We start from the raw sequence: 27,493 nt of genomic DNA, 5'->3' as shown, positions 1-27,493 counted from the left end.
AGCCCTGGGGTAGTGGCGGCGGGGCTCCAGGGGCTATTTAAAGGGCTTGGGTTGGGTAGCAGCAGCCGGAGCCCCGGGCCCTTTAAATGGCCCCCAGAGCCCTGCTGTTGGAGCCCTGGGGGTTGCGGCGGCAGCAGCCGGGGACCCCTGGGGCTCCGTTGGCAATTTAAAGGGCCCGGGGCTCCTCTGCGGTTGCAGCGGCTGGGAGCCCCTGGCCCTTTAAATCGCCGACGGAGCCCCCGGCTGCCGCTGCTACCCTGGGGGCTTGGATGGCGATTTAAAGGGCCTGGGGCTCCCACTGCCGCTACCCTCTGGGGCCCTTTAAATCACCACCTGAGCCCCGCTGCTGGAACCCCACGGTAGCGACAGCGGTGCTCCGGCAGTGATGTAAAGGGCCGGGGGCTCCCGGCTGCCGCGGAGCCCCCAGCCCTTTAAAGCTCGGCCACAGCCTGGCATCCGGGAGCCCCCAGGGCTTTGGCAGTGATTTAAAGTGCCCCCAAACCCCAGGACTCCCAGCCGCCTCTGCAGCTGGTAGCTCCGGGGGTGATTTAAAGGGCCCGGGGCTCCCCGCTTCAGCCGGAGCCCCGGGCCCTTTAAATCTGGATTTAAAAGGCCTGGGGATTTAAAGGCCCCACCTCTTCCAGTAGAGGCTACGTCTCTTCTGGTTAAGGCCCCGCCCACCTCCTCAGGACTCCGAAGCACTGGTAAGTCCTTTAAGTTACTTTCACCCCTGCCCTGCACTCTGTCACAGGCATTTTAAGCATGCTTTTGTATGTGCAAATAGAGATGTATAAAAGAACAGGTTAAGTATTCATTGCAATTAGAAATAAGATTGTCTAAGCAAAACAGTGTATAGAATATATTATAAAAAATGTAGGTTTTAGTTTTGTGCTAGCAGTTGCATATTTCCTTGCTTATTATGATTTTTATTCCTTCATGGTTGTGCCATCCAATTATTTCCCCAGTCCTACAAAGATTTAAGCATAAGCTTAACTTTATGCACTGTGAGTAATATGCCTGCATTTGCACTATGTAGTGAGGATCCCAATAGCTCTTTTTCTTTTATTCAGTGAGTAAGCTCTAACAAAAAACAAAACAAAACAGACAGACAAATCTAATGATGCTGAGGTCAATATCGTGTTTATTTGAAAAGAGCCTTTGTTCTCTTCGGAATCCCTTTCTTATTCACAATTTACTTCAATTTGGGGTTATTTCAGTAAGAACAGCGTTCCATTAATTTTATGGGAATATGCATCAATGGTGTAACTAAGATTTGTTACCTTAAAACTATGAGCACTAAAAAAGTGTGGATGAGCTTCCATAAAGTTCTATACACCTACCCTTTTATCTGGTTAGATTGTTTGTCCTTAGCTGCATGGGATTCACTTGTATGTGATTCAAAAGGCCTTTCTTCCTCGGTGTTATTTGAATCCTAACTTGGTTAAGTATGGTTTTACTATATTCAAAAACTTCCACTGTGTCTATTTTATCATTGTTCTGTTATGTGTTTGGTCACAAATGGTTGGAATCTCATTTGTGGTCTCTCTCTCTCTCTCTCTCTCTCTTTTTTTTTTTTTTAACTTTGGAAAAGGAAATTTTAAATGTTTTTGAATCCTTTTCAAAGGGTCTTCAACATCAGACATAACCTCAGGTTTGGTTTGGAGGAGGTGGAGAACAGATAGTCCCTCACATACTACCAAATAAGTACACAGAGATTTTATATAATTTATTTAATTTACCTGCCTACATTTCAGGTGCCCAGTTACACACCTAATGATGTTGAATATGCACGTGCATGACTAAACAAATTATCATATTCCAAACCCTGCCTGCTTATTTTCATGCTCTCATTTAGATGAATTATAGTTCTGTCACTCCCATTTCTCTTGTTGAAAATATTAACATGTATGTTAGCACAATTGGTGTGCCCAGTTAGGCATATTAATGTCAGTTTTAGGGATGCAACACCAAATAAACTCTTTGAAAATTTGGTGTTTTGCATTCTGTTAATAGCTTTACTGTTAATGGTGATGCTGTATTAACCCAGGATCATCTAAATTATGTAATATTTAGCTGTGTAGCAGCTACAGTCCCCAGTCAAGATTGGGCCCCATTCTAGGCACTACACAAACATACATGAAGACATTGGACCCTATCCATAGAGCTTATGATTCATTACTGTAAAAAAAAAAATTATTTTGTTCATTTAAGCAACAATTTTACACATTTTAGTGTGAAAAGGGTAATGCTATAATTAAAAGCTTTTCCTAACTCTACTGTGTGGGCAACATTTCAAAACATGGACTGATTGTGTTTTTCCTTTTTTGAGTATCAACGGTTGCTCTATAAAATAGAAGCCAAGTTAGGTTTCTATGTCAAATTTTCCTTTTAAAATGAAGTAACTTTGTACTGTACAATGCTTGCTTTTAATAGCATTTATATTCAAACTAAATTATAAGTTAAAAATATTCTTGGAAGATAAACTTTTAAAACATGGATACCTAACTTACTGAACACTGCATCTGGAATTGCTTTAGAATGGTTTATATTTTATCTTTTTCAGAGATGTTTCACCTTTATGGATAGGGGTTTCGTGTTCAAGCAAATCAATAACTACATCAGCTGCTTTGCTCCAGGGGATCCAAAGGTACTCCACTCCTTTAATAACTTAAAAATGTGTTTCTCTTTTTGGTACACCTATGTAACAAATTGTGTTGACATCCCAGAATGTTCTTCAGTTACAGTCAGGCATATTTTCAGACTAGTCTCCCATTCCTGTGCAGTCAGTGTGTTAAGTTTTGCCTTCAAGACACCTTTGGTATTTTTGCCTCTCAGAATAGTGGGATTGGCTGTGACATCTTCAAAGAGGAAGAGTGTGACTGGTACAATTCTTTAGCATCCCTAGCTGGAAAATGGATGAAACAACATCAATGAGCACTTTATGCAAGACCATGAAAGTCTCAAGGAACAAATTGACAATAATTGAAAGCAAGCCCTCTGATATCTAAGATGTTCCTACAAATCTACGACCCTTCTAATTGCATGTGCCATGCCATCAAGGCACTCACTTTTTTTTAAAGAGGTGCATATGATCTCTGCCAGGATCTCAAACAACTCTCAAATCTTGCGTGCCACACTACATAGACTTGATAAAAGTAAGAAATGTAGCACAGAATTAGACCTGGCTTTCAAATGCTGTATTGTGCTAAAGAGTTCTCCTGGGTCTGCATGGCATGACGTATAATCCCTAGGATTGTAGATTTGTAAAGGAGAGAGAAATCACTAGTGTTAAGAAATCTGTTTCCTTTTTAGCTATGCTACCAGAAAATCACTAAATTATTAAATTGTGTAATTTACATCTGAAATATTTTTGCAGACCCTTTTTGAATTCAAATTTGAATTTCTTCGAGTGGTGTGTAACCATGAACACTACATCCCTTTGAATCTACCTATGCCATTTGGAAAAGGCAGAATTCAGAGATATCAAGGTAATTCCACATTTTTAACTATATATAAATGTTAAAATTTTAAAAAGGACAGGTCAGAGTTCGTAGCAGTTGTGGAACAAGTCAAGGTGGCAAGAACTGTCTTGCAGGCTGCCCTGCATGTGGCGGACTCACCTATTCGTACCATGTCCTCTGCCATTGGCATGAGAAGGTCATCATGGCTACAAGCGTCAGGCCTCCCCCCAGAGGTCCAACAGACCATCCAGGACTTGCCCTTTGAGGGCTCAGGACTGTTTTCGGAGCAGACTGACTCCAGGCTCCATAGCCTTAAAGATTCAAGGGCAACTTTGAAATCTTTGGGGCTACATACACCAGTTCCTCAGAGGAAGCACTTCAAACCCCAGCCACCTCCTCCTCACTTCTGCCCTGCCCAACATAGGTAGGACTCTAGGAAGCGAGGCAGGAACAACAGATGCAGACCTTTTCAGCCCCCATCTGACCAGGGCCAGAACTCGGCGAGGCAGTCCTCCAGCTCCAAGCACGCCTTTTGAAGGTGCGTCGGGCGGCGACACACCAGCCCAGAGCCCGGATCCTTCTCCCTGCTTCCTGAACCATCTTTCCCATTTCTGTTGTGCGTGGGGCCAGATAATCTCAGACCGCTGGGTGCTGCTCATGTTAGAAATGGGATATTCTCTCCAATTCTGTTCCTCCCTTCCTCGTCCCTCTTCAGGGATCCCTCTCACCAGCAGCTTTTTTTGACAGGAGGTGCAATCACTCCTACGCATAGAAGCAGTAGAGGAGGTTCCTTAGGAGCTAAGGGGAAAGAGATTCTATTCCTGATACTTCCTAATCCTGAAAGCCAAAGAGGGTCTGAGATCCATTCTCGACTTGCGAAATCTCAACAGATCCGTGAAGAAGCTGAAGTTTCGCATGGTATCTTTGGCCACCATCATTCCCTCCCTGGATCCGGGGAAAACAATGCAAAGTAATGTACATTGGAAAACATAATCCCAACTATACATATAAACTCATATACATATAAATTGATGGGGTCTAACTTAACTGTTACCACTCAAGAAAGAGATCTTGGAATCATTGTGGATGGTTCTCTGAAAACATCCACTCAATGAGCAGCAGCAGTCAAAAAAGCTAACAGAATGCTGGGAATCATTAAGAAAGGGATAGATAATAAGATAGAAAATATTATATTACCTCTATATAAATCCATGGTACGCCCACATCTTGAATACTGCGTGGAAAAGGTTCAGAAAAGGGCAACAAAAATGAATAGGGGGTATGAAACAGCTTCCATATGAGGAGAGATTAATAAAGCTGGGACTTTTCAGCTTGGAAAAGAGACAGCTAAGGGCCGGATATGATAGAGGTCTATAAAATCATGACTGGTGTGGAGAAAGTAAATAAGGGAGTGTTATTTACTCCTTCTCATAACACAAGAACCAGGGGTCACCAAATGAAATTAATAGACAGCAGGTTTAAAACAAACAAAAGGAAGTATTTTTTCACACAATGCACAGTCAACCTGTGGAACTCCTTGCCAGAGGATGTTGTGAAGGCCAAGATTATAACAGGGTTCAAAAAAGAACTAGATAAGTTCATGGAGGATAGGTCCATCAATGGCTATTAGTCAGGATGAGCAGGGATGGTGTCCCTAGCCTCTGTTTGACAGAAGCTGGGAATCGGCGACAGGGGATGGATTATTTGATGATTACCTGTTCTGTTCATTTCCTCTGGGGCAGCTGGCATTGGCCAGTGTAGGAAGACTGGATACTTGGCTAGATGGACCTTCTGTCTGACCCAGTATGGTCATTATTATGTTCTTATGACTGGTACGCCGTCCTTGACTTGAAGGACACATACTTTCATATATTGATAGTCGGCCCACAGAAGATTCCTCAGGTTCGTGGTGAACCACACTCATTATCAGTTTACAGCCCTCCCCTTCGGCCTGTCGGCGCGCCCCCCTCCCCCGCGCGGCGTATTTACCAAGTGCATGGCAGTCATTGCCGCGTTCCTGAGGAAATGGCAGGTGCAAGTGTTCCCGTATCTCGATGACTGGCTGGTCAAGGGCCGCTCCAGGGCGCAGGTAGAAGCGCATGTACATCTGATACGGGTGACTTTTTCAGTGGACCGGGTCTATTGTTGAACGTGCCCAAGTCGACTCTATCCCTTACCTAGAGGATAGAGTTTATGGGAGCAGTCCTAGACTCCACTCAAGCCAGGGCGTTCCTACCGGAGTCTCGCTTCCGAGCCATTTGCTCCATCATAGACAGCTTCAAAGGTTTACCAACCACAACGGCACGGAACTGCTTAAAGTTGCTTGGTCACATAGCCACATGCACATATATGATGCAACATACACGGCTGCAACTCAGACTTCTGTAGGCATGGCTGGCATCAGTATACAGACCAAACAGAGACAACTTGGACAAGATAGTTTTGCTTCCTCCCCAGGTTATCGAGTCCCTACTATGGTGGCTCAATCCCCAAACAGTATGTACAGCAGTCCCCTTCTCCAGGCCCTAGCCCTTGCTGTCTCTAGTCACGGACGCATCAGCATCGGGGTGGGGAACACATCTCGGGGATCTCAGAACTCAAGGCCTCTGGTCCCAGGCAGAGCTTTTGCTTCACATTAATGTGAGGGAGCTGAGAGCGGTTTGCCTAGCCTCCCAAGCCTTCCAAACCCATCTGGAAGTCATGACAGACAATACAACAGCGATGTTTTATATAAACAGACAGGGTGGAGCATGCTCTTCTCCCCTATGCTAGGAAGCCCTCAAGCTCTGGGACTTCTGCATAGCCCACTCCATACACCTAGAGACTTCTTATCTTCTGAGGTCCCAGAACAAGCTGGTGGACCATCTAAGCAGACTTTTCCACAGTCACAAGTGGTCCATTCGCCCAGACAACATCAACAGCATCTTCCAGCAGTGGGGAGTTCCCCAAATAGACCTATTCACGATGAGACTCAACAGGACGTGTCAGCAATTTTGCTCCTTCCAAAATCACAACCTGGACTTGATCGCGGATTCATTTCCCCTCCCCTAGAGGGACCATCTGTTTTATGCATTCCCACTTTTACCACTCATTCACAAGGTCCAGCTCAAGGCCAGAAGGGACAGAATGTCAGTCATTCTAACAGTGCCAGCTTAGGCCCGCCAACCTTGATATACAACGCTTCTGGAACTGTCAGTAGCCACTCCGATCACCCTGCCATTGGTGCAGGACCTAATCACTCCACCTCACAGCGTGGAAGCTTCATGGCTAAACCCCATGGAGTTGGCATGCTCGGAGCCTGTCAGAGAGGTCCTCCTTGGTAGCCAGAAGCCGTCAAATGGAAGAGATTTTCGATGTCGGTACAGAAGGGCACGTCTCTGATGCGGGCATCAATACCTTTCATTCTGGACTACCTGTTGCACCTGAAGTAGTTAGGTCTGGTGGTGTCGTCCTTAAAGGTTCACTTGGCGGTGATCTCGGCATTCTATCCTGCGATTGACGGCCGATCAGTCTTTGCTAGCCTGATGCTGGGCTGCTTTCTCAAGGGACTTGACAGATTATACCCTCAAATTCATCACCCAGTACCGGCATGGGACTTTAACCTAGTGCTCTCCAGGCTGATGGGGACCCTCTTCGAGCCCTTAGCAAGTTGCTCGCTCCTCTATCTCTCATGGAAGGTGGCATTCCTGGTTGCTATAACTGTGACCAGGGTGATGTCTGAGTTTAAGACCTTGACATCCGTACCTCCATACATGGTATTCAATAAGGAGAAGGTTCAGTTATGGCCTCATGCAGCCTTCCTTCCAAAAGTGGTATTCATTCTCACACAAGCCAGGACATTTTCCTTCCAGTGTTCTACCGTAAGCCACATGCCAAGAGCTGGGAGCAAAATCTCCACTCCCTAGATGTTAGGTGGGCATTGGCTTTTTCACAAATCAAACCAGCTCTTTATTGCAATAGCAGGTAGGATGAAGGGTCTCCCTGTCTCATCCCAGAGAATTTCATCGTGGATCGCATCCTGCATTCGAACTTGCTATGACTTGGCAAAGGTGCCAGGCCCGGCTCTGACTGCACATTCCATGAGGACGAGCACCACCTCTGCCACATGTCTGGCGCAGGTCCCTATTCAGGAGATTTGCAGGGCCACAACTTGGTCATCAATCCACATGTTCACCTCGCATTATGCCATCACTCAGCAGGCCAGGGACAATGCAGCTTTTGGCAGAGCGGTGCTCCAATCAGCGAATCCATGAACTCTGACCCCCACCTCAAGGGAAATGCTTGGGAGTCATCTACTTGGAATCAACATGAGCAAGCACTCGAAGAAGGAAAAACAGTTACCTACCTTCTCGTAACTTGTTTTTCGAGATGTGTTGCTCATGTCCATTCCAAGCCTCACCCGCCTACCCCTTCTTACCGGAGTACTCCAACAGAGGAACTGGCGGGTCGTCAGGGGCCTATATACACCACCATGAAGGCGCGACTCCAGGAGGCTCCTCAGCTGACCCGACAGGTACCGCTAGGGGAAAAAGTTTCCAATGACTGTGCACGCGGTGCATACACACCTACTTAGAATGGACATGAGCAACACATCTCGAAGAACAACAGTTATGAGAAGGTAGGTAACCATTTTTTACTCTTAATATTCATTGTTACTAGTTTTCATAAAATTATACTTAAAGCTATGGTTGTTTTGTATTTCACTAACTGTCTAATGTCTACATGTTGAATGAACACATAGTATATATGACAAATGTCTGCCTGACAAAGCCATACAGTTTTGAGGCTAAGTGGGTTTTTGAACAAGCCACGTCTAAACTGTTTTTGCAACTAAGCATGAACAAAGGGGGAAGCCCATGCTTATGTTAATTGGCAAATTAATATTAATTGCACCCTTCCTAAACTACAGCTTATACTCTACTTTCAGACCTCCAGCTCGACTATTCATTAACAGATGAGTTTTGCAAGAATCACTTCTTAGTGGGACTGCTCCTACGGGAGGTGGGAAATGCATTACAAGAATTCAGAGACATCCGGCAGATTGCAATTAGTGTGCTCAAGAATTTGATGATAAAGCATTCTTTTGATGACAGATATTCTTCCAGGGTAAGTTTACTGCTACTCCAACAATTAGGAAGTTAAAAAGTTTAGGTATGTACGTTTTCAGGTTTTATGGATGGGAAAATAGTTAATTTGCATATGAAGTATCAACAGAAAATAAGTGTATCTACAGTGATATAGTTAGTATATAGCTGATAGATATTGATACAAACATAAGGTTCTGAAAACTGATTTGTGTTTTCATTTTTTAATTATGAAAAAAATATACTTATTAAAATAACTGCATGTTACATTTAAACAAATTACAATGTAGACAAATGTAGTCAGATTTTCTTATTTACTCAAAATAATTGCTTTTTAACTTATTTATTTGTAATGACTATTAACCATTATTAATATTCAACTAATTTTGGCTAGTCCTTCCATGATCTATTAGAAGGACAACTAGTTAATATAAGTGGAATTGCCAGTTGTAGTAAATATTATGACTCTGGAGTTTCCTGGTTTTTCTAAAATTTGAGGGCCTTGTGTTGTGGTGAAGCCTCCATGATTTTGTAATTGCACTTCTTAAATTTGCATAGTTTTAGTTTGCCCCTTCCTGTGTATTTAGTTTCAAGCACGTATCATTTTGTTCTCCAGTGGCATGTTGAAATAGTAAGAAAACAAATTCCTTGACCTATAAATTTTAATTGCAGCATTCATTGTTGAATAATAAATATTTAGTGGTCAGCATTGTATATCTGTATGCTAATGAATACATGTTCTAGACCAGCGGTCCCCAAACTTCTGAGGGTTGTGCCACCCCTTAAATCATCCACGCATCCTGGGAGCGGGGCCATGGCTCAGGGGGTCAGGGAGGGACGTGGGCTGGGGATGGGAGCAGGGGCAGGAACGGGAGCAGAGCTGTAGCGAGGCTGCGGTGGGGGCCAGCAGCCAGGCCTGCAGCCAAGAGTGGCTCTGCTCCCAGCCCCAGCCCTGGAATGGAGGAGCAGCCAAGGCTGGGAGCAGGGGCAGGACCCGGATTGGAGCGCACCAAGGCTGAGGACAGGGCCAAGCCCAGGGCCAGGAGCCAGGGACATGGCTGGGGGCGGGACTGGAGCAGAGCTGGGGACAGGGAGGAGCTGGATGGCACCCCTTCCTTGCCCCCCGTGGGGACTGGCCCAGGCCATGCCGTGGCCCCCAGAAGTTCCTCCACGCCCCCCTTGGGTGTGTGTCCCACAGTTTGGGGACCTCTGTCCTAGACCCTTATTTAGCATATCTTTCCTATTGCTGAATATTGGGTTCTGTAATTTGGGGAAGAATGGTAGAAGAAACATTCCCATTAATGGGGTTGTTTGTTTATTTCTTAAATCACTGGTTTCATTATTTGTTTAACAAGAACCGTGAATCTTTGTTCAGAGCCATCAAGCAAGAATAGCCACTTTGTATCTGCCAGTGTTCGGACTGCTGCTAGAAAATGTCCAACGAATCAACGTCAAGGACGTGTCACCTTTTCCTGTTAATCCTTCCAGCAGCGTAAGTGAGCCTGTTTATTATTTGACATTTGGAGTTATTTTTAGCAGAATATATTCAGTAATGTGCATATGGCGTGCTGAATGCTATGGACCTGATCCGTGGGTCCAACCAAGATGCACTTAAATCACCATTATATTTCATATATTCTGGGGTCAGCAGCAGGCTAGCTCAGTCTGGAGCATAAATTAGACCAGCCTTATGGCTGCTCTATTTTAAAATAAGCTTGTAATGGCCCCATAGGGACTCTTATGCCACCAAGGATAGCCAGAGCAGAAGAGACCTCAAGCCATGTTCCCACCTCATTTATGTCAGAAGGACAAAGAAGTGCCATTTATGTCAAAGGACAAAGAAGTGGTATTGGTTTGTGTGTGCCCATATATCTATATCTATCTATATATGTTAATATTTGCTTTTTATAGACCGTATTGGTCATGTTCCTGTATTTTGCTCACTCCAAATTTCCATAAAAGTTTATTAGAATTTTAAGTGCACAGGAAATGCAGCATGTATATATTCATTTCTTTAAAAAAAAAAAAAAAAAAAAAAAAATAAATTTCCTATTTACAGTTACACACAAAAAAACTTTAAAAGAACATTAAGGTTACAAAGTCAGACTTTGAAATTAGGTAATGCCAGAATTATGGTTGTCTGTGCTATCTTTAATTAGGCCCTCTTTTGCATATGCCCTATGATTAGGGTCCTATGTAAATGACAATTTCACAGAAAGCATGGAAATCATGAAAATGACCCCAAATCATGATCATTTAGACGTTTTCCTTTTTAAAAAAAGTTTTTACAACAAAGTCTTTAATACAAAAAAATTAGCTTCTCTACTTTTTTATTCAGAAATTGGCCATTAGTGTTTGAGCTGTCCTGCTAACTAGATCAACAGCTTGCATTTTTGCTATTCTAGACCCTGATCCTGCTAGCATTAACACATGTACTTAACATGCTTGAAGTCAATGGGGCTACTCAACTACATAAAGTTCATCACATACCTAAATATTAGGAGGACAGGGGCTGTAGTTTTTAAAATGAAGACAGAGACAGGAGTCTTTGTTGGTACTTAGCAGACAGCCGATGTTGATCTTTTATTATCTAATTCAGTCAAATGACATAAAAATTACCAAGTGAAACAAAAAAGAGAAGTTCACAATATGTTTTCAGAAGGAGCAATTTCCGGATGTGGTAAACAGAAGTAAGGCAAATCTAAATAAAGTCATGCTAAAAAGTATATGCCCAACTGTTGGCAATATTGAAGTAAACATATTGACATGTTAGAGGTAACCTTAGGTATCCCATGTTTGTTTCAGTGGGATGTGGCATATACTTTGATGTCACCCTTGATTTTAAAAACATCAGATATCACATTCCTGCAGAGAGAGAGAGAGAGATGTAATATGCGCGCACACTAATTTTGGAATGTCATAAAATGTACATTATAATCATTTGTGTTTTATTTCTTTTCTAAACAGAGTGCAAAAGATGAACCACTTAGTATGCCATCTGCAAATCCTTTAGTAACACCACAAAAATCAGGAAACACTTTGGATAACAGTCTCCACAAAGATCTGTTTGGTGTTATCTCTGGCATTGGTAATACATTTTTTTTAATTCTGACCCTTTAAGTCTTAGTGTCATCACATTTTGAAAACATATACTATGAAAAGATTTAATCATTCCTTTCTTGGATGAAACTCAGATGAACTGCCAGTCATGAAAGTGAGAATGCGAAGGACATCACTTCAATCGGTTGTCCTATGTGGGGTTTCTGAGCCTGGAGGGCAGGCAAAAATATATGAATATAGATCCATTCTGGTATAGCCATATCTCTGCCAATTCAGTGTAGCTTATTTATATTTATAGCAGGGCTGTCAAGCGATTAAAAAAATTAATCGTCATTAATCGCACTGTTAAACAATAACAGAATACTATTTATTTAAATATTTTGGGATATTTTCTACATTTTCAAATATGATTTCAATTACAACACAGAATACAAAGTGTATACTGCTCACTTTATGTTTATTTTTATTACAAATATTTGCACTGTAAAAAACAAAAGAAATAGTATTTTTCAATCCACCTAATACAAGTACTGTAGTGCAGTCTCTTTATGATGAAAGTTGAACTTACAAATGTAGAATTATGTACAAAAAATAGCTGCATTCAAACATAAAACAATGTAAAACTTTAGAACCTGCAAGTCCACTCAGTCCTATTTCTTGTTCAGGCAATCACTCAGACAAACAAGCTTGTTTACATTTGCAGGAAATAATGCTGCTTGCTTCTTGTTCACAATGTCACCTGAAAGTGAGAACAGGAGTTCGCATGGCACTGTTGTAGCCGTCGTCGCAAGATATTTACATGCCAGATGCGCTAAAGATTCATATGTCCCTTCATGCTTCAGCCACTATTTCAGAGGACATGTGTCCATGCTGATGACAGGTTCTGCTTAATAACAATCCAAAGCAGTGTGGACCGATACATGTTCATTTTCATCATCTGAGTCAGATGCCACCAGCAGAAGGTTGATTTTCCTTTTTGGTGGTTCGAGTTTTGTAGTTTCTTTATCAGAGTGTTGCTCTTTTAAGACTTCGGAAAGCATGCTCCACACCTCATCCCTCTCAGATTTTGGCACTTCAGATTCTTAAACCTCGGGTCGTGTGCTGTAGCTATATTTAGAAATCTCACATTAGTACCTTCTTTGTCTTTTGTCAAATCTGCAGCGAAAGTGTTCTTAATATGAACAACATGTGCTGAGTCCTCATCCAAGACTACTATAACATGAAATATATGGCAGAATGCAGGTAAAACAGAGTTGGAGACATACAATTCTCCCCCAAGGAGTTCAGTCACAAATTTATTTAACGCATTACTTTTTAATGAGTGTCACAGCATGGAAGCGTGTCCTCTGGAATTGTGGCCGAAGCATGAAGGGCATACGAATGTTTAGCATATCTGGCATGTAAATACCTTGCAATGCCAGCTACAAAAGTCCCATGCGACCGCCTGTTCTCACTTTCTGGTGATAATGTAAATAAGAAGTGAGCAGCATTATCTCCAGTAAATGTAAATAAACTTGTTTGTCTTAGTGATTGATTGAACAAGAAGTAAGACTGGGTGGACTTGTAGGCTCTAAAGTTTTGCATTGTTTTGTTTTTGATTGCAGTTATATAACAAAAAAAATCTACATTTGTAAGTTGCACTTTCACAATAAAGAGATTGCAATACAGTACTTCTATGAGGTGAACTGAAAAATACTATTTCTTTTGTTTTTTACAGTGTAAATATTTGTAATCAAAAATAAATATAAGGTGAGCAGTATACACTTTGTATTCTGTGTTGTAACTGAAATCAATATATTTGAAAATGTAGAAAAACATCCAAAAATATTTAATAACTTTCAATTGCTATTCTGTTGTTTAACAGTGTGATTGAAACTGGGATTAATTGCGATTATTTTTTAATTTTTTAATCGCAATTAATTTTTTTTGTTAATTGTGTGAGTTAACTGCAATTAATCGACAGCCCTAATTTATAGAAGTATGTTCAGATACATCCTTGATTTTGTCCACCTCTTGTTCAGTATGAAGACACTACTTCAGGAAGCAGCAACTTAAGGAAGCTATCAGCCAACCAGTGGGGAAAAGAACCAGCAGCTAATCAGAGACTGCCAGATAGCTGTCGGGAGCATAAGTTCTGCCTAAATGGATTTGGAATTTTTGGCACCTAAACCATCAGTTCTTGCCTGCCTCTCTTTTTTATGCTGCTGAGGAGAAAAGAGAAAGCAGCATTGAGTCTTGCCCCTTCTTGGGGATGGGGTAGCCAAATCCCCACTTTCGGGAGATAATGATAGAAGACAATCATTTAGATGAATTGCTACTGGTTAGCTCCCACAATTGTTTTCCCATTTTATGTGCCGTAGGTGTATTTTCTGGCTCCCCACAGCTAGTTTCAGATTATTTTGGGAATCATAGAATCAAAGTGTTAAAAGGGACCGCCATGGTCATCTAGTCTAACCCGCTACCAAGATGCAGGATTTATTGTATCTAAACCATCCAAGATAGATGGCTATCCAGCCTCCTTCTGAAATCTTCAGTGAAGAAGCTACCACAACCTCCCAAGGGAGTCTGTTCCATTGTCCTGCTGTTCTTAATCTGCTATGCTGCAGTTTGAATCCATTGGATCTTGTCTTGCCCTCTGTGGCAGAAGAGAACAAATTGTATCCATCTTTTTTATGGCAGCCTTTCAAATATCTGAAGACTGCTATCATATCCCTCCTTAATCTCCTCTTTTCCAAACTAAACATACCCAGTTCCTTCAGTCTTTGCTGATATGGCTTGCATTCCATCCCTTTGATTGTCTTTGTTGCTCATCTCTGGATCCTTTCCAGTTTCTCTACATCCTTTCTATACATTGTTGACCAAAACTGGACACAGGCCTAAGCAGCACCGAGTAGAGTGGTACTATCACTTCCTATGACTTGCATGCTATGCCTCTGTTAATGCAACCTAACTTGCATTTGCTTTTCTTGCAACAGTATCGCATTGCTGGCTCATGTTGAGGTTGTGATCCACCACAACTCCCAGATCCATCTCAGCAGTGTTGCTGCCAAGCCAGTTTCTCCCCATTCTGCATTTGTTCCTTTGGTTTTTCTTCCCTAAGTGTAGCACTTTACATTTGTCTTGAATTTCATTTTGTCTGTATCCCGGTTCTCAAATTTATAAAAATCCCTCCGAATTTTAGGTCTATCCTCCAAAGTATTGGCAACCCCGCTAGCTTTGTGTCATCTGCAAACTTGATCAATATGCTCTCTACACCTACATCCAGGTCATTAATAAAGATGTTAAATAACACCAGACCCAGAACAGATCCCTGTGGAACCCCACTTGACACTTCCCTCCAATCCAACCTCATTCCATTAATAGCTACTCTTCCTTTGCGGTTGTTTAACCAATTATGTATCCACTTAATGGTAGTCCTGTCGAGCCAACATTTCTCCAGATTACTTATCAGAATGTTGTGGGACTGTGTCAAAAGCCTTGCTGAAGTCCAGGTATATTATGTCCTCTGCAGTCCCCCTATCTACCAAATTAGTTACTCTGTCAAAGAAGGAAATCAAGCTGATTTTGGCATGATTTATTCTTGGTAAATCCATGCTGGCTGCTAGTGATTACTCCTTCATCTTCCAGGTATTTGCAAATTTAATGTTTTATACATTGTGTAGTTGCTTCCCAGATATTGAAGTCAGGCTGACTGGTCTAGAGTTCCCCAGCTCCTCCTTTCTCCCCTTTTAAAAGATGGGCACTATGTTAGACCCTCTCCAGACTTCTGGGACTTCTCCTGTCATCCATGAGTTTGTAAATATCTCGGTGGCTCCGAGATTTCTTCAGCTTATTCCTTCAGTACCCTTAGATGAATAGCATCCAATCCCACTGATTTGAATTCATTCAAATTAGTCAGAAGATCTCTGACATGTTTACTTATCCCGATCTGCATCCCTTCCCGGTTATTGTCTATGGTAACTTCAGTGGTCGTCCGGTCACATGTTATTTTTTGTGAGAAGACTGAAGCAAATTAGGCATTGAGCAGCTCTACCTTCCGATCTGCCGTTACCAGCCCACATTCTCCAATAAGCAGCGGACCAAGACCGTCCTTGAGCTTTCATTTTGATCTGACATATTTGAAGAACCCCTTCCTGTTGTCTCTAACATCTCTTGCCAGCTGTAACTCATTCTTTGCCTTGGCTTTCCTGATTCTGTCCCTTCACACTGCTGCTATTCCCATGTATACTTCCTTGATGACATGCCCCTCCTTCCATTTCCTTTTATGTATCCCTTTTGATTTTTAGATAGCTAAAAAGCTCCTTGTGCAGCCACTTTGGCCTCCTGTGGCTCTTCTTATCTTTCCTCAGCATCAGAATAGCTTGATGTTGAGCCTCTAGTATTTACTCCTGGGGGAATTCTGCACCCCTGTGTGCATGCGCATGTGTCGTCCCCCCCCCCCCCCCCCCCGCAGATTTCTTTGCTTCCCCGCAGAAAAATGACTTTCTGACAGGGAAGCAAAGGGAAGCTGCAAGAGCAGTCATGCGCCACTACTCCCTAGCTTTGCAGGTACGTCGTTTCAGGCACCCAGAGCAGCTGACGGAGAGGAAACTCACCGCAGGGCTGGGGACATCCCAGCCGGTAGCTCTTACCCTAAGCTGGGATCAACTGCTAGTCCCAGCTGGGCTTCCTCTTCCCCTGCAAGGAGTGGCTGGGTCTGTCACACCCACCCTCAGAAACCTCCCCCAGTTGCAGGAAGTTCAGCATCCTCCCCTGATTCATGCCCCCGTTGCTCCTCAGCTGCAGAGGGAGGGGTCACTATACAGGGAGCTGCTCCACCATCCACCCAACCCCCATGCATATGAACTTCCCATACCCAGACACCCCATACCTGAACCCAACCCTATTGACCCACAACCTCTGCATCTGGAGCCCCCTTGCACCCAGATGCCCTGCCTCCGGACTCCCACCCCTGCACCCAGACCACCCCCCACTGAGCTCTCTGCACTCAAACCCCCACCCTTACGAGCCCCATCACCCTGAGCCCCCACATCAAGACCCCCATGCCACTGATCCCCAATTAGCTGCACCCAGACCCCCATCCCACCAAGCCCCATTCCTCCAGCACCGAGACACCCCTGCTAAGACCCCCAAACCTAGACCCCTCTGCTGAGCCCCAATCAATTTCACCTGGAAGCCCCTGCAGGGTCCCATTGCCCCTGCATTTGGATCCCCCCCCAAACACACCGGATCCCCCCACACACACACACACCAGACCCCCCACTGAGCTGCCTGTATCCAGATTAGCCCACACAGAATCCTCTCACCCCACACCTGGATCCCCCCACACTGAGCTCCTCCACACTTGGATCCTGCCCCACACCTGGTGCACCTGGCGCAGAGGGGCAGGGCCCCAGGTGTTTCTGGGGCAGGCCCAGGCCTTGTGTTGTGTCAGGGTTGGGTGCAGCCTCACCATTGAGTCTGTGTCCCCAGGGCGAGGGGTGGGGAGGCTGCAGGGTGATCTCCCACCTTCATGCATCCAGTGGCCTGTGCTCCCCACTGCCATGCTGGAGCCTCTGCATTTATTTATTGACCAATAAAACGTGCAGAATTTTGCAGATTTAAAAAATATTGTGTGCAGAATTTTAAATGTTTTGGCGCCGAATGCTCTCAGGAGTAAGTGTCACATCTCTGAAGAGCTGTCAGCTTCCTTTGACTACTATTTTTTTCCTAATTGGCCTTTCCATGGGACCTTGCCTAGTATTTCTCTGAGTCAATTAAAATCTGCCTCTCTGAAGTCCAGTGTCCTTGTTTTGCTGTTCTCAAATCATAGGTGCTTGCCCCAATGCTGAGGACATACGTTCCCACGCTTTTGCTGCTTAAATAACCTCATTTTAGTAGATCACCCCTATCTTTAGCAACAAGCACTGCCTCTTCTCTCCATAAAAGCGAAGTGAAGAAGAAAGTCGGCATTAATCACAGTGTCCTATCAAAATTCCGACTTGGAAAATCATGTTTTACTTACCTGAATTCCTCCTGCAACTGGATATGCTCTTCCTCAACTTCTGCACTAAACTGACTTGTTGTGTTGCTATTAAACAGCTCTTGCATGTCGCTGGTGAATGAAGAGATTCTTATGTGTGGAAAGAGAAAAAAGAATGTCTGTTAAGTGAGCTGGGATCCTTCAGGATAAAAATTGCGATGTAAAAATAATCATTTATTTTTATTTATTGGTAACTATGCACTGAAGTAATGGGTGAAATGCCTAAAATGCTAAATTGATTATATTAGAATTATTCATCTCTTAAATACTACTTTGATCATTTTTCTACATGCCCCATGCAGAATCTTTCAGCCAGCAGTATCCATTGGAGGCTGCATATGCACCCTGCATCTAGGGTGACCAGATATCCCGATTTTATAGGGACAGTCCCGATTTTTGGGTCTTTTTCTTATATGCTCCTATTACCCCCCACCCTCTGTCCCGATTTTTCACATTTGCTCTCTGGTTACCCTACCTGCATCTCCTTGTCCCACTTCCTGAGGAGAAGGGTAATAAAGGACAGAAAAGCCCCAACCACCATACAGTTCCTTCTTACTGCCAGTTGCAGTAAGATAGAGCTACACAGTGTCCATCTGCTTCCCTGTTGTATCATAAGTAGTATTAGATTTTTAGTTAGTGTTAGTTTTAGTAGTTTGAAAGAAATACAACTTTAAAAATCTGTTGGCAAAAAAAAAAATCTAAATTAGAAAACTAAAGCTGTTCTTGACTCTTCCCTTATCATACCTCAAGATTCCCCACAATCTAATATAAACTTGGTCTTCCTGACGTGGCTCTTCTTATAGATATCCTTTGTGGTTTAACCATACTTTTTCTAATTTAACTCAGGGATTGAAAAAATCTCTCTGTTCACTTGGTCTCAGACTATCAATGTTTGCTGCTCCTGAAAACATTTGTATTGATCCACCTCCTGCCAGCTTGCAAGATATTTATTATACATTTTAGCTTTGTTAACATCTCAGTTGCTCTACAAAAGAAATCTAATACAGATCTGCTCTGATTCCTTCTCCCAGAAGTGTTGATGTTGTGACTTTATATGCAAGACTGCACCTTTGCCCCCTTCAGGGGTGGTTAAGACCAGTTTATTACCCACTCAGATACACACTATGCCTTCCTGTAGTGATACTTCCAAAGGTGCTGGCATCTCTTCATTGGTGGATGGACTCACCTTTGTCTGTGCCAGAGAGTTTTTTCATCCAGCTTCTCCATCAGACTACTCTAAAGGATGCATCCAAGCAATGATGGAGTTCACACCTAGGCAAATTTCAGGCCCACAGGAGGAATTGCACTTAAACATATTGGAGTTAAGAGCCATTCTTCTACCTTGCAAAGCGTGTCTGTCCGTGCTCCAGAACACCCCTCTTCAGATCCTAACAGATAATAGGACAGCAATGTATTGTATACACATTTGGAGGTTGCAAGATCTTCCCCTCTATTGGGAATCAATTTTCTTGTGGAATGGTGTAATCGTCATAGCAACCTGTTGGCATTTTGTCTAGCAGGTGTCCAGGACAATTTAGCAGATTATCGGAGCAGGAAAGACTCCATCTCCAATGAACGGGAGCTAAAAGACTCTATTTTGAATTCAGTGTTTCATGATTAGGGAGTTCCCTCAATGGACATATTTGCCACATATGATAAGAAATATCCCATATATTGCTCACCAGGAGGAATGAGTCCAAAGTCTCTTGCAGACGCAGATCTGATTCTGTGGGATCAAAACATGCTATATGCCTTTCTCATTTCTCCTCATCCTGTTAATCCTCAGAGTACTCAGGAAAGTTTGTCAGGACAGGGCTCAGGACAAGCTTCTACTTGGGCCCATCAATTTTGGTTTCCCAATCTAATTCACCTTTCAATTTGTCCGTCTTTGGTTCCCATCCTTCCAAATATCCTTTCTTAAAATCACAGCCTAGTGTACTGGACCCAGACCCCAAAACTCTGCACTCGACAGCATGGAGGCTAGCTGGCTGACTCTGCTTGAGGAGAACTGCTCACTGACTATTCAAGTTTTTATTCCTGCTAGGAAAGCCTCTACAAGATAGGTGTGTGTATATATCTATATATAAGTGGAGGCATTTTTCAGTATGATCTAGTCAGAGAACTATCCAGTCAGAGAACTCTTCTGTCTGAACTATTTTAGATAATCTATTATCCTTGAAACATTGTGGTTTCTCAGTTCTGTTAAAGTGCATTTACCAGCTGTTTATGAGGGTTTTTATTGCTCGGTTAAGTGGTTATTTGGGGTTTTTTTTTCAACTGTTAACTCTACAGTTTCCAAGTTCTTAAAGGGGTTTACACTGTTTACACTGGTTAAAGATTCCTTTCCTTCCTTGTGCTTGAATATGGTATTAATGTATTTAATGGAACCTTCTTTCCAACCTTTAACATGTTCTTTGTAACACTTTTCTATAAAGACAGAATTTGTAGTGGCTGTCACTTTAGCGTGTAGCCTGGTGGAGTTGCAGACCAGGTCTACACTACACATCTATATCAGTGTAACTGCATCGCTCAGGGGTGTGAAAAATCCACACCTCCTGAGTGACGTAGGTATACTGAGCTTAACCCTCTATGTAGACAGTGCTCTGTCCACAGGGAAGCTTCTCCCGTTGACATAGCTGCTGCCTTTCGGAGAGATGGATTAACTGTGCCAATGGGAGAAGCTTTCCCGTTGGCATAGGAGCATCTTCACTTAAGAACAGCAGCGCAGCTACTCCGATGCAGCTACACCCCTGTAGCACTGTACATGAAGACAAGCCCACAAGTTTTGATGGCTGGGTCTCCGTACGTGGTTGTCTATAAGGACAGAATTATGCTTAGGTCACATCAAAAATTTCTGTGTTAAGCTTTCTCATACCGTGAAACAGTTTCCCCTTCCCTTTTCAGTTAGGGTGCAGTCTGCAGGGCTCAAGCAACCTCTCTCAGGATGTGTTAGAGGTGCTCCTGTTTTGGAACTCTGTAGAGCACCTACATGGCATTCTACTTATACATTTTACTAACACAGCTTCTAGATCAGATGCTCAGTTTGGCAGGGCTGTCTTGCAGTCATTTTTTAGATAGGACTCTTGTCATCCACCTACCTGAGAAGTAACTGGTAGTCAGTCTGTGTGGACAAATGCTCAGAGAAGAAAGAGATTACTTAGTTCACAGTAACTGGAGTTCTTTGAGATACCTTTGTCCACATGGATCGTACTATGACTCTTCTTCCCCACTGGAGTCCTCCTACTGGATTTCAGTATTGGTGAAGGAACGGAGTGGCATTTAGGGTATTCCACTCTTTATGCCCATGGGGTGGGAGGCAGGAGGGTATGCAGGCCAAATGTGCAGCCTCTCACAGATGCTGCTGGCTAAATGATTCCAGGCTCAGACACATGGGTATACACACCTACAATGGGATCTCTATGGACAAAAGCATCTTTAAAAAAAAAAAAAAAAGTGTTACTGTAAAGTAAGTAAACCTCTCTTTTAAATGCATTGCAATTAAGATTTTATCAATTTTACTGAAAGAAGGCAGACTTCACTTTTTAAAAATTTGCACTGAATTTTGTGAAAATAGTTCTCCATTAGTAATCTCTATAGTATTTTTTCTCTCATGTGTGTCTTTCATTTTTTTATTTAGCTTCCCCATATACCTCATCAACTCCAAATGTTAATTGTGTAAGACATGCTGACTCAAGAGGCTCCCTTATAAGTACAGATTCAGGAAACAGCTTCCCAGAAAGACATAGTGACAAGAACAATTCTCTTGACAAGGTAAAAAATAAGCTTTTGAATAAGTCTTCATGTTAACAAATGTAATTCAATATCATTAGGAAACTGTCTACTACATAGTAAGAAATCAATCCAGCTCCCATTGGAGTCAATCGAAGTCTTCTTGCATTAACTCCATTAGGAGTTGAATTGTATTTTGAATGTCAGCATTGATTAAAACATGAAATAACTTCATTTGATAGTGTTACTATACATAAAATTGGTTATTTGCGAAATAAAAAGTAGTTATCATGTGGATTTGCTATTTTGCACTGTATACATCATCAAAATAATTTATCCAATATGTGAACAGATATTTTTATGTAAAGAAACGTTTTTAGAAAATTGTTATTACTGTTTCCTGTGCTGGATAAGGGCACTCTGATCTACTAAAAGAAACGTGTTAAGTTTTTTGCATTCAATAAAGCAGAACTGAAAACTTAGGGTGGGATTTTTCAAAAGCGCTTAAGTGACGTAGGAGTACTGTAAGCCAATTCCAAAGCAAGAAACTGCAGTAACTGTGAGGTATTCAGTCATGTTTGTTTATAGCTGATGTTAACACTTAATTTTCTTAGACCTTGTTGTGCATTTCACGACATATGTTAATTTTTTTCCACTTGACCCTAACATGCCTTTGTGTGGCAGAGGGAGAAACTTCGCAGAAGGTATTCTGCTCATGCTATGCGCTTTAGTGAAGAGGAAGAAGAAAATTCCCACTTAGCAAAGAACAGTCGTGTTACAGTGGACTTTTCACTTCTGACAGTTCCAGCTTTACCAGAGAAAATGTTGCATGTTGCGCTCTCTCTTCAGTCACAAGAAGTATTTTGGTTTTTGTACTTGATATAGTTAAGATTCTGGGTGAAGAGTGTGGTCAGTAGAGTTTTGCCACAGCTTAGCAGCATTTTATACCTGCTGTAAATATGATGGATCAAATACCAAAACAACTAAAAAGTTTCATTAAAATAGCATGTAGCTCCCAATCCTGCATGCTTATGCATGTCCTTCACTTTAAACACACAAGTAGACCCATTGAAGTCAATGGAGCTTCTCACATGCTTAAATTTAAGCATGGGTATAAGTGTTGGTAGGTTTGGGGCCTTAGCCTATGGTATGCCTATTTTAAGTAGACTAAACATTATTTTGTTTTCCTTTTTTCCAAGATATATGGTTGGCGGAAAATAGATAGATAGATATAAAATATGGACTAAGTAAGAAAATTCTTTAACTGAAAACATGTTCTGTAGGTGTATTCTGCTGCTAAATGGCAAAACTGTCACCCAACATTTAGTTAATGTTTTGTTAATGTCTTAATTTGAAGTGTTCTGCTAATTAGTTGATCTTTGGGCTGGAATTTTCAAAGGAATTTAGGGGAGTTCAGTGGCAGACATTGAATTTCAATGGGATTTGGGTGCCTGACTCTTAAGCTCCTTTGAAAATCTCCACCTAATCTATCAGGTTAGGTTATGTAGGTGTTTTGCTTGATGTGGCTGCTGTTAATGTTTCCTCAGAATAATATTTAGTCCTATCAATTATCCGCTGATTTTCTAACTTTCTTTTCAGTAGTTCACTTGTACACTGTAAGTGTCTTTGAATTTTTCACCGCTTGTATAAGGATTTCATTAATAAAAAGCCAGAGCAATTTTTTATTCTCCATTGAAAATTGCCTATGAAGATCCATGCTTGCAGGAAGTGTATGTTCCTGCAGCATGGAATCCGAGTTTGCTAGTGACTGCTAATGTTATATGCATGTTTCCTGGATTCAGATTACAGTTACACGGCGCCATGGCCTCAGCGTCATCCCAGTTCCTTTTCTACTGCTTCAGCAGTGATGTCAGAATCTTTGTTTTTCCTGTACTTAGCATTATATCTAGTTCCATATTCAGTTCCACTTCAGTTATTTTACTTTACTCCATGCCTGTTGGATATTTAATTTGGTCTGAGATACGTATCCAGCACAGTAATTTTGCTTTTCACAGCTCTGTTTTGGATTCTCTGATGGCAGATTCCCAAGTGTTTAGGGTTCACATGACTCACATGCTGAAACAGTGTCTGTCATGGGTCTGCATTTTGCTGCCTGTGTTGAGGAGGACTCATCAAAGGCACTCCATCTAAGAGACATTTATACAAAGTGTTCAGTGAGCAACAGAGCTGTCTGAAGGCTCCCTTCATGGGACAAGTGCTCTGACTATCTGAGGCTGCTCCCGTGTCAGCTCTTATCCAGCTAATTACTTGTCATGGATGGCTACCTCAACATTGGGAATATACTCAGAGATCTTGAATGTGAGATGCTTTAAGATCCAACCTGTTTATAGAAGCCTGAAGATGTAAAACAGATTTATCGTAACATTTTGGAGGACCTGACTATTCACAAAGAAAAATAAATTTAATGAATCTAGGCATTCATGGACAGCATATTTCTCTTCCAGTCAGATAGGTGCCATTGATCTAAAGGCACCTGAAATAGTGAGAGGGGGCTTGGAGCTATAGAAGATACTGCAGAGGATGCTTTGATGCTGAAAATTTTGTCTAGTATGCATCCTGCCTTCTTGGAATTACCTTCCTTTTCAAATCTGTGACCTGTGAAAGATCAAAACCAGCACCTTAAATCGAAAGCCAGATAAGCAGTGCTGATTGTTCAGCAGTGGTTTAATACATTCTCTTCTGTATCTTCTAAATAGTAAGTTTTATTTATCACTCAGGAACCCTGGTATCAGAGCTTTTCCCTTCCCTGTTCCTTTTTTCTTGACCACCTGATCTAGAAAGGACTGAGTTTACTTTAAACTTCTTAACCCTGGTCTGCACTACAAATTTACATAAGTATAACTATGTTGTTCAGGGGTCTGGAAAATGCCCATCCCTGAGTGACGTAATTATACTGACCTAACCCCCACCACAGACAGAGCTATGTTGACGGGATAGTTTCTCCCGTCAACATAGCTACCACCTCATAGGGAGGTGGAGTACTTATGCTGACAGGACAAGCTCTGCCATCGGTGTACATACCGTCTTCACTAAGCACTACAGTGGCACTGGTGCAGCTGGTCAGCTGCAGCGCTGTAAGTGTAGACAAGCCCTCAGATTATCTTTTTATGCCATATAGGGATAAATCTAGGAGGGAAGCACATCTCTAGTCAGATTGCCTTAGAGGGTAAAATGGAATATGCGAAACTGTTATAACTAAGAGTTTTATAATGCTTTCCACCTGGTTCTAGAGAATGTCTAAGAAATGCTTCTTCCACAGAAATGTAAAGCTGCTACTAGGAACGCTGTTCATATGAATACACAATACTATTTTTTTAATTTGGTAACTAAACTCGATGCACAGTTTGGAAGATGAGTGCTGGTTTAGTTCTTTTTAGACACACTTCCTTCAAGGGTTGTTATTGTTAGCTAATTTTCCACAACTAAGGGGACTATACAAGCAGTTGCTGGAGAAAGGAAGGTTACTTACCAGTAACTGGTTCTCCAAGAATGTTGGTATTACGCACTTCCCGCACACGACCCTTTCTTTGGAGTTCTCATGTATGACTTTATGGGGAAAAAATCAGCGAGTCAGGGCCACAGCTCCTTGTGACCTCGCTCCAAATGTAGGATCCACAAAGGAGCGTGCATAGGTGTCTTAAAAATCACACAGCTCTTTTCTAGATGATTTTAACTTGGCACCAGTGGCACATGTACTTCCCACAAGTGTAGATACCACTGTATGATCCTAAATTGCAGGTACTGGTAAGTAGCCTTTCTTCCCTGAAGGGGGGAAATGCATGTAAAAAAGAAAATAAAACATTGAAGGTCAAGACACTTAATTTGGTATAGTTTGTATGCACAGTTAGATGGGTTACTAAAATATACCTCTATATAAATTTTGATCTTGTCTCCATTCTGAGATCCCCTTCTTTTCATAGGAGTTAACAAAGCAATTCAAAATTGTTAAGTTTTTAACGGTTTAAGAAAATGTTTCACCCAAATTTACTCCTGTTTATTCTCAGAACCAGCACTGTGGCACTTTAGGAAGTTCTGTAGTTCGAAGTGGCAAATTCGACCAAACAGAAATCAAAAGTCTGCTCATGTGTTTCCTTCATATTTTAAAAAGCATGTCTGATGGTAGGTAAACAACAATTCTTCTTAATTTTGTAAATTTATGAGAAGGAGGGTTTGATTTATAGATGTACAATCTTTCAAACTATTTTCAGTAATGGCTGTGGTATCTTGTTAAGCCTTTCATGTGTGAGTTGATGGTTTTACATTTCTTCTTGTTGTGCTTGAGTGATAAAATTAAGTCCCACTTGAAAACTTGTAGTTCGTAAATATTAATTATTCCCTTCAATAGTATATGGTTAGTTGAAGGTCTCAGTTAACAAATATTTGTCATTGCATATGTCAGTGTATGACTTTTTATTGGGTATTGGAGAGGAAGAATGGTCCAGTATTTGGAGCTCTAACTTAGGATTTGTGAGACCTGAGTTCAGTTCCCTGCTGTGCCATAGATCTCCTGTGTGACCTTGGGCAAGTCACTTAGTTTCTTTATGCCTCAGTTGCCATCTGTAAAATGGGAATAATAGTACTTCCCTACTTCACAGGAGTATTCTGAGGCAATCAGATATTTCCGTGATGGGGCTATATTAGTAGAGCTGAGTGAATAGTTGATTTTTCAAGTCAGTGGCTAAACTGAAAAATCTGAAGAAAAAAAAATTGTTTCAGGTCAAATGTTTTTCTTTTTCAGGTATTTTTTACCCTTTTCTTTGTTTGTTTAAATAAATCTAGTTAATTTTTTTAAAACAAAATGGAGCCTTTTATGGAAGGGGGAGGTTAAATTTCCGTTGGAACTATTTGCCCTGAATTTGCAAATAGTTTTGGTGAACCCAAAACAGCATTTTTTTGGCAAATAAACTATTTGTCCAAACAATTTTGTTGAGTTCTACATGAAAGTATTTTGGAACGATAGAAACTTTAAATATATTTATTATGTAAAATGTTAATGAGATGGCCACTACGGTTATCAGAAATCAGAGTAACAATGTAACTTTCAAAGATTATGTAAAACTAACATTAATTCAGAGTTTTAAAATAGTGACTCAAAATTAAGAAATGCATAACAGTTGGCTGAAGTTTAGTTTATAATACAAATGTGCGCTGTCTTTAAAATCTGAGAGGCATAAAACAAGGATGCAGAACATTTTTCTGCCTGCAACTCCCAAACGGTTTCCTCTATGACCATACATCTCAGATTTCTTTTGATTAAGTCAAAAGGACTGAGAACTGCAGTATGCAAATTTAATTTTTATCAGTTCTCTCTGTCAAATATAGCAAAAGTCGGTACGTACTTTCAGCACATATTTTGATAATTAATTTCAAATTTGATTTATGTAATGTAAAAATGTCTACACTGTGATTTGAAAGTTTCGTACATTGTACAGCAGGGGTAGGCAACCTATGGCACACGTGCCAAAGGCGGCACGCAAGCTAATTTTCAGTGGCACTCACACTGCCTGGGTCCTGGCCACCGGTCCGGGGGGCTCTGCGTTTTAATTTCAAAATACTTTAATTTTAAATGAAGCTTCTTAAACATTTTAAAAACCTTATTTACTTTCATACAACAATAGTTTTCCTTCTAAAAACATTAAAATGTATTACTGGCACGCGAAACCTTAAATTAGAGTGAATAAATGAAGACTCAGTACACCACTTCTAAAAGGTTGCTGACCCCTGTTGTATAGTATCAGGAGGTAGTCGTGTTAGTCTGTGTCCACAAAAACAACTAGGAGTCCGGTGGCACCTTAAAGACTAAATCTGTTAGTCTTTAAGGTGCCACCAGACTCCTCGTTGTTTTTATACATTGTATAGTCTCACTTATTGCAATGTCAGGAATGAGAATAGAAATGTTAATGATATCTTTAATATTTATTACATGCTTTACATGCAATGCTTCATATAATTATTTGAATATGATTTTACATGCAGTAATTGCAAAAAATAAAACAAAACAAAAATATTCTTTGAGTGATTCCCTGTGGCCTTAAACTCTGACTGACTGAATTATATATTTACATTTCAAAATATATAAGTAAAATACATTATGTAAAACACTTTATATGAAACCT

The 27,493-nt window shown here is 41.5% G+C and overlaps 1 protein-coding gene across 2 annotated transcripts in view; it reads left to right on the top strand.

Annotated features, from left to right (window-relative positions):
• Positions 1-27,493, top strand: part of DOCK9 (dedicator of cytokinesis 9) — a 306,118-nt gene that overhangs the window by 194,320 nt on the left and 84,305 nt on the right. For both annotated transcript variants that reach the window (XM_024204291.2, XM_024204295.2), the window contains exons 29-35: positions 2,564-2,647; positions 3,377-3,488; positions 8,389-8,567; positions 9,921-10,037; positions 11,513-11,633; positions 21,265-21,398; positions 25,382-25,496. In XM_024204291.2, the coding sequence (XP_024060059.1) occupies positions 2,564-2,647; positions 3,377-3,488; positions 8,389-8,567; positions 9,921-10,037; positions 11,513-11,633; positions 21,265-21,398; positions 25,382-25,496 (862 nt within the window). The remainder of the gene's footprint in view (positions 1-2,563; positions 2,648-3,376; positions 3,489-8,388; positions 8,568-9,920; positions 10,038-11,512; positions 11,634-21,264; positions 21,399-25,381; positions 25,497-27,493) is intronic.

The sequence above is a fragment of the Terrapene carolina genome, unplaced genomic scaffold (assembly GCF_002925995.2).
Source record: "Terrapene carolina triunguis isolate 2854851 unplaced genomic scaffold, T_m_triunguis-2.0 Scaffold21, whole genome shotgun sequence".
Lineage (NCBI taxonomy): Eukaryota > Metazoa > Chordata > Testudines > Emydidae > Terrapene > Terrapene triunguis.
This window is presented reverse-complemented; position numbering and strand designations above follow the sequence as displayed.